Source organism: Sturnira hondurensis, unplaced genomic scaffold, assembly GCF_014824575.4.
Source record: "Sturnira hondurensis isolate 20B ecotype Veracruz unplaced genomic scaffold, ASM1482457v3 Scaffold0002597, whole genome shotgun sequence".
Lineage (NCBI taxonomy): Eukaryota > Metazoa > Chordata > Mammalia > Chiroptera > Phyllostomidae > Sturnira > Sturnira hondurensis.
Window position 1 is genome coordinate 383,078 of NW_028075228.1, and position 11,493 is coordinate 394,570.

Here is an 11,493-nt window from a genome sequence, read left to right on the forward strand (position 1 = left end):
TCAGTCAGTTCTCCCACTACCCAAAAGCAAACTGGGCCCTTGGGGTACTGATTCCTGGGTGGGTGGGTTTGTGTACATTCCAGGATTTTGTGCGTCTCTCCAACAAACTCTACTGTGAGCCTGAGAATTTCTCCCATTGTAAGAGACCTCATAGGTTTTTACAGCCTGAGTTTTGAGGCTTTATTTCCTTGTGCCGGAACCCTGCATTGGGTGGTCTGTCTCATTCCCCAGTGTTCCTTCTGGTTTATACACATTCGAATGTGGGACCGTCCATTTTGCCAGCCCCCACCTTGCCCACCTAGTTCTCCTACTGCTGCCTTGCCATGCAGCCTCTCCCCTGTGGCTGCCTATCTCCAATCTTCCTACCAATCCGAATGTATGTTTGTTCTGTTACTCTTTGGTTGTCAGACTTCTATGCAGTTTGATTTCTTGTCAGTTCTGGTTGTTTTTTGTTTTGAAATTTGTTGTCCATCTTTTGGTTGTGTAAGGAGGCAAAGTGTACCAACCTATGTCTCCATCATGGCTGGAACTCTTTCAACACTATTGTTGAATAAACTATTTTTAGCCTATTGTACTCGCTTATTTTCTCTGTTAAATATTAATTGATTATAAAAATATGGGTTTATTTTTGGGCTTTTTATCCTGTTCCATTGATCTATGTATCTGTGTTTATGCCATTATGATACTGTTTTGATTATTATGGCCTTATACTACAGTGTGATATTAGGTAGCATGATTCCTCCAACTTTATTCTTCTTTTTTTTTCAACTTTATTCTTCTTTCTGAGGATTGCTGTTGCTATGTAAGGCCTTTTGTAGTTCCATATAAATTTTGAAATATTTTTCCTGTTCTGTGAAATAAGTCATTGGAATCTTGATAGCAATTTCATTGAATCTATAGATTGCTTTGGGTAGCATGGACATTTTAGTTATGTTAATTCCTCCTAAGCATGAACACAGTATGTGCTTCCACTCACTTGTATCTTCTTCAGATGATTTTTTTCAGTGTCTTACAATTTTCCGAGTATAAGTCTTTTACCTCCTTGGTTAGATTTATTCCCAGGTGTTTTATTCTTTTTGAAGCAATTGTTTTCTTAATTTTACTTTATGGTAGTTCATTACTGGCATATAAAATGCAACTGATTTCTGGATATTAATTTTGTATCCTGCTACTTTGCTGAATTCATTTATCTGTTCTGGTAATTTGTTGGTGGAATCTTTGAGGTTCTCTATGTACCAGATCATATCATCTGCAATAAACACAATTTTACTTAGTCCTTTCCAAGATGGTTACCTTTTATTTCTTCTTCTTATCTGATTGTAATAGCTAGGACTTCCAGTACTATGATTAATAAGAGAGATGAAAGTGGACAACCCTGTGTTTTTCACAGTCTTAAGGGGAACACTTGTAGTTTATGCCCATTGAGTATTATGTTGGCAGTGGGTTTGTCACATACGGCCTTTATTATGTTTAGGTATGTTCCCTCTATTCCCACTTTGCTGACAGTTTTTTGTTTAATCATAAATGGGTGCTGGATTTTATCAAATGATTGTTCTGTATCAATGTGATCATGTGGTTTTATCATTTATTTTGTTTATGTGGTGAATCACATATATTGACTTGTGAATGTTGTACCAAGCTTGCATTCCCAAAATAAATCCCACTAAATTGTGATGTCTGATCTTTTTGATGCATTACTATATTTGGTTTGATAATATTTTTTAGATAATTTTAGCATCTATATTCTTCAGAGATAATTGGCCTATAATTTTTTTGTAGTGTTTTTATCTGGTTTTGGAATAAGGATAATGCTGGCTTCTTACAATGCACTTGGGAGTCTTACCTCCTCTTGAATTTTTTAAAATAGTTTTTGAAGGAGAGTTGTTAGTTCTTTTTGGAATGTTTGGTAAAATTCACCTATGAAGCTACCCAGTCCAAGAGTTTTGTTTATGGGGAGGCATCCTTGATACCGTCATTGACCCATTCATTGTTTAGTAATGTTATTTGGCTCCCATGTCTTTTTGTAGTTTTCAGTTTTCATCTTCTGATTGGTTTGTAGGTTCATAGCATTGTGGGCAGAGAAGATGCTTGATATAATTTTAGTCTTCTTTAAATTATTGAGACTTGTTTTGTTACCTAACATGTGGTCTATTCTAGAAAACATTCCAAGTGCACTTGAAAAGTATGTATATTTTGCTGCTTTGGGGTGAAATGCTCCGAAGATATCAGTTAAATCAATTTGCTCTAGGCTGCCGTCTCCTTGTTGCTTTTGTCTGGAAGATCTATCAATTGAAGTCAACAGGACATTGAAATCCCCTACTGTGACTGTATTTCTGTTGATTTCTCCCTTTATGCCCATCAAGATTTGTTTTACATATTTAGGTTTTCCTTTGTTGGGTGCATAAGTGTTTACATAAGTTTGTTGTACCTTTTCATGTGAGGAGGGTCTCTTGGAGATAGCATATATATATATGTGTATGTGTTTCTTATCTACTCAGCTACCCTATGTCTTTGGATAGAGCATTTAATTAATTTACATTTAAGGTGATTATTGATAGGTATGTATTTATTGCCATATTATTTTTTAACTACTTCCCTCTGTTTCTTTTTCTTCTTCTTAAAATAGTCCCTTTAACATTTTTTGCAATACTGGTTTGGTGTTAACAAACTCCTTTAGCTTTTTCTTGTCTGGAAAGCTCTTCATTTCTCCTTCAATTTTAAATCATACCTTTGCTTAATAAAGTAGCCTTGGTTGTAGGTCCTTGCTTTTTGTCACCTTGAATATTTTATACCAATCCCTTCTGGCCTAAAATGTTTCTTTGAGAAATCAGATGACAGTCTAGTGGGAGCTCGCTTGTAGGTAAATAAATGTTTCTCTCTTGCAGTATTTAGGATTGTCTCCTTGTCTTTAAGCTTTCCCACTTTAATTATGATGTGTCTTGGTGTAGGCCTCTTTGAGTCCATCTTGTTTGGGACTCTGTGCTTCCTGGACTTCTGGGTCTTTTTTCTTCACCAGATTAGAAAAGTTTTCAGTAATCATTTCTTTGAATAGGTTCTCAATCTCTTGTCCACTCTCTTCTCTTCTGGCATTCCAATGGTGTAGACGTTGTTATACTTCATGTTCTTCCAAAGGTTTCTTAAGCTGTCCTCATTCTTTTTAAATTCTTTTTTCTTTTTGCTGCTCTGCTTGGCTATTTTTTCTGCCTTGTCTTCTAAATCACTGATTTGATCCTCTGCCTCATGTAATCTACTATTTGTTTCTTCCAGTGTATGAATTTATTTCAGGTGTACATTATTTTCGACTGGTCCTTTGGTGATTTCTCTGTGGTTTTTTTTCATGCTATTGAGTATCATTATAATCATTACTCTAAACTCCCTATCTGATAAATTGCTTGCCTTTATTTCATTTAGTTCTCCTGGAGAATTTGCTTGTTCTTTCATTTAGGGCCTGTTTCTGTGTCTTCTCATTTGGGCTGATTCTTTGTATTTGTTTCTATGGATTAGATAGGTCTGCAAAGACTCTAGTGTTGGCCAGTGTCGTCCCTATCTTTGACTGGCTCTGGGAAACCTGTTTGGAACTATCAGTGATCCACAGATTGTGGCTCCCAATGCTGGGCCTGGGTTTGTATAGAAAGACCTGGGTTGCATACCAAGGCTAGTTTTTACCAGCACCTGGTCCAGGGGAGGTTCAGTTCAAGTCTCAGAGGTCCCAGAGATCCACCTTTGCTCTTCGTCTTAATCACTGATATAACCTCCAGCAGTACTCAGTGGCCTAATTTACGCTCCACTGGGTAGGGTGAAAGGTATTTCTACAGGTGGGGTTATTGATTACCCTTAGGCTAATGCCACTTGGAAGAGAGTGCTCTACCCAAGAAAGATGGATTCTGCAATATGGAAAATGATTCAACACAGAGACCCTAGCTGTTGATCCTTTAGCTCCATCCCAAGCCCCCAACCCCAGACTTTCCTCACATGAGACTAGTCCACTCTGCCTTCCCTCAGCCAGAACCCAGGGTAAGTGGCTGCAAGTGAAATTTTGTGCATTGGCCCTTTTCGAGTCTCTCGGTGTCTCTAACTATCTCTCCATGGTGGACCTAAACCTCGCTGCTTTTCACAGCTGGATGTTATTTTGATTTTTTCCCTAGTTTTGGTGCTCTATGCTGGGGAGCCCAGCTTAGGGTTCTCACCCCATACTTTCAGAGGGAACAACCCTGGCTGCTTCCCTGGAGGGAATATCCCTCCAGAATTTCAGCTGTCTCCTGTGGGAACACAGCCAGCCCTCTCATGCCTCTGTACTCCCTACCAGTGTGGTTGTGGTGAAGTGGTTCCTTCTGTATATCCTTGGTTATAACGATTCTGTCCAGCCAGTGTACAGCTGATTATTCAGGATGATTTGTGTTTAACTTGGTTGTAATTCCAGTTTGGTCCTGAGAAAAATTTAGTGTAGCTTCCACATACGCCTCCTCCTTTCTGGGTCCACCAGCACATGTTCTTTGTTGGTTTATTGATGATGGGCATTCTTTTTTTTTTAAATATATTTTATTGATTATACCATTACAGTTGTTCTATTCCCCCCCTTCATTCCCCTCCACCCGCACTCTCCCTCCCCCACCATTCTCCCCCCCTTAGTTTATAACCACATGTCTCAAGTTCTTTAGATTCTATATTTCCCCCACTATTCTCGCCCTCCCCCTATCTATTTTCAACCTACCATCTATGATATTTTCTGTGCCTTCTCCCCCCTTCTCCCCCTCCCACCCCCCTGTTTCTAACCCTCCATGTGTTCTCCATTTCTATGGTTCCACTCCTGATCTAGCTGTCCTCTTGGTTTGCTTTTGTTTTAGGTGTGGTTGTTAATGACTGTGTGTTTGCTGTCCTTTCACTGTTCATATTTTTCATCTTCTTTTTCTTAGATAAGTCCCTTTAGCATTTCCTATAACAAGGGCTTGGTGATGATGAACTCCTTGAACTTGACCTTATCTGAGAAGCACTTTATCTGCCCTTCCATTCTAAATGAAAGTTTTGCTGGATAAAGCAATCTTGGCTGTAGGTCTTTGGATTTCATGACTTGGAATACTTCTTTCCAGCCCCTTCTTGCCTGTAAGGTCTCTTTTGAGAAATCCGCTGACAGTCTGATGGGTACTTCTTTGTAGGTGACTGTCCCCTTATCCCTTGCTGCTTCTAGGATTCTCTCCTTCATTTTGGTCTTGGCTAATGTAATTATGATGTTCCTTGGTGTGTTCCTTCTTGGGTCCAACTTATTTGGCACTCTCTGAGCTTCCTGGATTTCCTGGAAGTCTATTTCCTTTGCCAGACTGGGGAAGTTCTCCTTTATTATTTGTTCAAATAAGCGTTCCACTTGTAGCTGTTTCTTTCCCCCTTCTGGTACCCCTATAATCTGGATGTTGGAACGTTTAAAGATGTCCTGGAGATTCCTAAGCCTCTCCTCATTTTTTCGAGTTCTCATTTCTTCATTCCTTTCTGGTGGGATGTTTTGTTCTTCCTTCTGGTCCATTCCATTGATTTGAGTCCCAGTTTCCTTTCCATCGCTATTGGTTTCCTGTGCATCTCCCTTCATTTCAATTAGTTTAGCCTTCATATGTTCCTCTAATTTGTGACTATGTTCCTCTAATTTGTGACTATAATCTACCAGTTCTGTGTGCATCCTGATAAATAGTGTCTTGAATTGTGCTTCTGAGAGGCTGGCAATTTCTCGGTCGCTTAGAGTTATTGGCTCTGGGACTTTGAGTTCTTCTTGCATCATCTTTTGGGCTGTTTGTGTCTGTTCCGTAGCAGAATCAGAGCCCTAAAGTGTTCACTAGAACAGGGCCACTCAGTTGCTGGGTTGTGACGTTGTATGTGGGGGCGGGGTCAAAGAGGGACAATGGCTTCCCGTCTGCCGCCTGCCGCCGCGGCCCCAGCGCTGCAGCCACCACTGTCACCAGGCCCATGCGTTTCGTTCCACTGCACTTGAGTGTGCCACCGCTGTCAGCCCTCCACCACTGGGTTCGCCCCCTGGGGCCTGTGTGGTCCGTCTCACTGTGCGCGAGTGTGTGACCACAGTCAGTCTGCCCCACACCTCGACTGGTTCTGAGCTGCCTGCGCGCCTAGGTCGGGGGATCTGTCCTGGCCGACCCAGCTCCGCTGCTGGCTCTGCCTCTCTTACCATCCCCGTTGAATGGTTCGTAGTTGTCGGACTTCCATATAATTCCGTTTTCTGGTCTTTGGGTGTGTCCTAGTTCTCCAAACCTTTGTTGTGTTCAAACTTGGTTGTGGGAGAAGGCACAGTGTTTCCACCTATGCCTCCATCTTGGCGGAAGTCTGATGATGGCCATTCTGATAGATGTGAGTGATATCTCATTCTGGTTTAATTTGCAATTCTCCAATGATTAATGACATTGAACATTTTTATACAAACCATCATTTGAACATTTAGCATGTCATAATCTTTTTGCTGGTGGAGGGTAACATCAAAGACTACTGATCACACATCAACAAAGTAAATGTAATAATAATGGAAAAGTTTGAATTATTCAGAGAACTACCAGCATCTGAAAGAAAGACACGAAGTGAGAAAATACTGTTGGAAAAATAGCACAGATAGACTTGCTCAATGCAGGGTTGCCACAAACCTTCAATTTGTAAAAAACCAACCAACGTACAAAAAAACTGTGAAGCACAATGAGGTATGTCTATACTTAATCTTCAGTCTTACTTTGTTACAATAATAGTTATTTTTTCCTGCTCTTTTCTTATGCTTTTTTCTGCTGAAATTTTATAATTCTAGAAATTCACTGGGCACTACTTTGGTTAGCTTTTATTTCTACTTTAAAAATTGTACTACTTTTAGAAAAAGGTTCTACATGTTTGCTTTCTTGTTTTCTTTTAGATTTGGAGACCGGGTGTGAGACTAAGAGATTATTATCATTAGAAAATGACATTAATGAAGTAAACTTATTCCAGTGGAAGATGATGAAAAAAAATAACAACCATGGCTTTAACAACCTTATTTTAAAAAATAATTGGGAGTCCAAAAGAAAATTTGAAGGACAAGTAGAATATGTTGGTCAAGTGAAAGTTGCATCTCAAAAAATGTCCTCTTACCAAAGACAAACATCTCTTACTCTACATCAGAGGATTCATTTTACTGACAAACCCTACGAATGTAAAGAATGTGGGAAGGCTTTCAAAGTACGGCAACAACTTACCTTTCATCACAGAATTCATACTGGTGAAAAACCCTATGAATGTAAGGAATGTGGGATGACCTTTAGACAGACTGCCCATCTTACTCGACATCAGAGACTTCATTCTGTTGAAAAACTTTATGAATGTAAGGAGTGTGGAGAATCTTTCATATGTGGCCCAGACCTTAGAGTACATCAGAAAATTCATATTGGTGAGAAGCCCTATGAGTGTAAGGAATGTGGGAAGGCCTTCAGAGTACGTGGACAACTTACTCTCCATCAGAGGATTCATACTGGTGAAAAACCCTATTTGTGTACAGAATGTGGAAAGGCCTTTAGACAATATGCACACCTTACTCGACATCAGAAGCTTAATGTTGCTGACAAACTCTATGAATGTAAAGAATGTGGGAAGGCTTTTTTGTGTGGCTCTGGCCTTAGAGTACATCACAAACTTCATACTGGTGAGAAACCTTATGAATGTAAGGAATGTGGGAAAGCCTTCAGAGTTCGACAACAACTAACACTCCACCAGAGAATTCATACTGGTGAGAAACCCTATGAATGTAAGGAATGTGGAAAGACCTTTAGTCGTGGTTATCATCTTATTCTTCATCACAGAATTCATACTGGTGAGAAACCTTATGAATGTAAAGAATGTTGGAAGGCGTTTAGTCGTTATTCACAACTTATTTCACATCAGAGTATTCACATTGGTGTTAAACCTTATGACTGTAAGGAATGTGGGAAAGCCTTTAGGCTGCTCTCACAACTTACACAACATCAGAGTATTCACATTGGTGAGAAACCCTATACATGTAAGGAATGTGGGAAGTCCTTTAGGTTGCGCCAAAAGCTTACTTTACATCAGAGCATTCATACTGGTGAAAAACCCTTTGAATGTAAGGAATGTAGGAAGGCCTTTAGACTTAATTCATCCCTTATTCAACATCTGAGAATTCATTCTGGTGAGAAACCCTATGAGTGCAAGGAATGTAAAAAGTCCTTTAGACAACACTCACACCTTACCCATCATCTGAAAATTCATAATGTGAAACTATAAGAAAGTCTTTTCAGTCCTGTGTTGTAGAACACTCTATGAATGTACAATAGTAATTAATGCTTCCTACATGCAACTGACTTGGTATAAGAGTTTTATATAATTAAAAGAATGTGACAATTTATTGTCTTCTACCATCACTCAAACCTGATAAATTTCACATTCATTCTCAAAACTAATCTTATTATTACAAATGTGGGAAAGACACTTACCTCTATCTCATCACTTTTCTACTTGTATTATATTGAACAAGATGCTTAACTGCTCTGTGTTATAATTTATTCATTTGTAAAATTACAATTCTGTGGCAGAGTAAAATTGCTGCAAATTCAATAATATTTATCCCATAAAGAGATAGAATTTACATATTTTCCTCCTTAATCTGGGCAGACTTTGACTTTGAGCAGTAGGCTATAGTAGTACTGCTGTGCCATTTGTGGACCCAGAGTTTACTGGTGCATTTTACTTTTCTTGAGATACTCTTTCAAGTTCAGATCCTGAATTCTTATGTTAAAAAAATCTGGCTACTCTGCTGAAGAGACCACATAGAGAGGTTCTGAAAATACATGGAGAGGAAGAGATACCCAGTCTTCCAGATATGCCCACCAAGACACTATACAGTTGAGTGAAATAGTTTTGGATCCTCCAGATCAGCCACAAGCAGAATGCCATTGAATGACCTCAGTTAATGCTATATAAAACAGAAGGATTGTCCAGCTGAGCCACTGTCCAAATTCCTGTCCCACAAAATCACAAGAAACAATATAATGGTGGTTGTTTTAAACCTAAATGATCAAAATTTACTCAAGATACTATAAAAATCCTGAACAGGTCTATAAACAAAGGAAGAAATTTAAATGTAGTTGGATCTTGGTTGTTTGAAAACCAGAATCAATAGTTTTGCAGGCAGTACAATATTTTAAAGAAGGATAATCACTAACAAAATGTTGCCAAATCATTCTGTAATGCAGTATCTGAATCAATGAGGATAACCCCTAAAAAAAGTACCTGGACCAGTGTCAGTTAAAATAAATGTAAGCCTTCCAAATGAGTTTAGTAAATTAAATTCAGTAGTCTATTAAAATGATTATAAAACATAAAATCATCTACCAGGAATATCCAGAGGCCTGATCTGTTGTGACTTAATTAGGTATCCAGATTTTAGGTTTTCTAACAAACAATGTAACGATATTGGAAAAGGGACATAATCCAGCCCCAATATCATATACATTCTCTTTTTATTGTTTGTCTTATCTTTATCAGCATTAAAAAAGGGATGAACAATGGATATAAAAAGTCATTCAATCTTTAAAAACTTTCCATAAATAAAACAATATTGCCACACATTTCATTTTGAACCAAACCTCTGTAATATTCCTGTAGTCAAACGTACATTAAAACTTGCACCTACAAGTCCATTTTGCTCAGGATGAGCAGATTGGGCAGATGTCATTAAATACATCATACACTGTCTAGAATAATACATGTTTTCCACTAAGGATTTCAAATGTTTAAATTTGTAAACAGTATATACAATGTTTATACAAAAATATAATGCCAAACAGCATTTTAATGCTATAATAAAATGAACTTTTACTAATAGGTCATTGTGTTTCTTTTCCATGGTTCCATTTTTATGTTAGAGGTCTTCTGAAAACAGTACAGTAATTCAAAATTTCTGAAAGTATGTTCCACAAAACAATAGTATTTAATGGTACTTGAAAATGACTTCATGGTCAAATAAGCATGGAATCTCTGTATACTATATTTCTTGGGGGAAAATTCACATTAAGTGTTTGTCAAAAGACTATCAAAAATGTTTCATTTTATCTAACACGATGTATCTCAGACTTCAATATAGAACTCCCATTCCCAATACATATTGCAGATGTGATTCTACTTTGGTAGATGTTACTGTAACCAAAAATGGTGGCTTCAAGGATGGAGATGTCAGCTTTCGGACAGGCGTGTGGTTATTTTTATAGGGAGGAAAGCAAGTCAACATGCTGTTCAATTAGCTAATTCTTTGAAAAAGTTTTTTTAATGGTGCCTTTCAATAGAATAAAAAACCTCTAGCCCTGTTATTTAGATAAGTACATTGTAAGTATTTAGGTCCTTTATTGGCAATTTTTAGTTACATACAGTTTCTCACTGACAAATATCTTACTGAATATTTGTGTTTGTTGCTATGCATAAACAAGAGTTTCTCTATCAAAAAGTGCGACTGTTCAGTAGCAGGTTATATTTAGTTGCAACTTCATTAAGTATTCCTGCAGAAGTGGTGAATATTACTGTGGTGCTAATTTACAACCCCTTCAACATGGTGAAATTATTTCCCTATAACTTCACTTCTGGCATGTGCCTTAATATGTTCCTGGTTAATAGTGAGTTGAACATCTTTTTACATCTCTTTATTGGTAAACACTGCAATGTGCTATTACTTGGTTTTTGTCCACTTTTTATAAAGAACATTCATATAAGAATTGTGGCATTCTGAAAAATAACTTTTCATTAGTAATCCTTTACCTGGTATTATAAATGATAAACTTACCTTATCCTGGATCTGGTTTATATCCCTGTTTATGGTGAGATTGTCATTAAAATTTAAAATATGGATACAATCATAGTGTTCACTATTACCCAGTAATGTTTTTAATTTATTTTTTACTAGACTGTTTTCTAGGCAATCAGTTATATCAACTGCAAATAGATATAATTGTGTTCTTTTCTGAATATTTAGTTGTTACTAATCTTATTATAATAGAGAAAATTTCCACAGCAAGATTTAGAGTTAGTGATAATAACAGGTATCTAATTGTTTTCTGCAATTTAGTGGAAATCTCTTAGTGTAATGTTTGCTCTAGAGTTGAGATAAGTAGACTTTATGTGGCTCAGTTGTTTCCTTTGTCTTTTTTTTTTTTAATCAGAAATGCCTGCTGAATATTGTCAGATGCCATCTGGCACATTCTTGAATTTGTTAATGTGGTAAGTTGTACATTGGTAATTAAGGAAGTATGTTATTGGTGCACGAATGAACAGATAGACATATGAGACAAAATAAAGAGCCCTGCAATAGACCTATATGTATGTGGTCATTAGACTCATGACAGAAGTTCTTCAGTGTTGTTGGGAAATGGTGGTCTTTTCAATAATTAGCACTGAGTCCGTTGCATGTGCATATTGAAAAATGAACCTTGGCTCTTACCTCACATTACACTCAAATTCCAGATACATGAGTGATCAAAC

The 11,493-nt window shown here is 37.6% G+C and overlaps 1 protein-coding gene across 3 annotated transcripts in view; it reads left to right on the plus strand.

The window, feature by feature from the left end:
* ZFP82 (ZFP82 zinc finger protein) overlaps window positions 1-9,157 on the plus strand; it is a 45,772-nt gene extending 36,615 nt beyond the window's left edge. For all 3 annotated transcript variants that reach the window (XM_037040096.1, XM_037040097.1, XM_037040095.1), the window contains one exon: window positions 6,890-9,157. In XM_037040096.1, the coding sequence (XP_036895991.1) occupies window positions 6,890-8,250 (1,361 nt within the window). In that variant the 3' untranslated portion in view covers window positions 8,251-9,157. The remainder of the gene's footprint in view (window positions 1-6,889) is intronic.
* The last annotated feature ends 2,336 nt before the right edge of the window (window positions 9,158-11,493 follow it).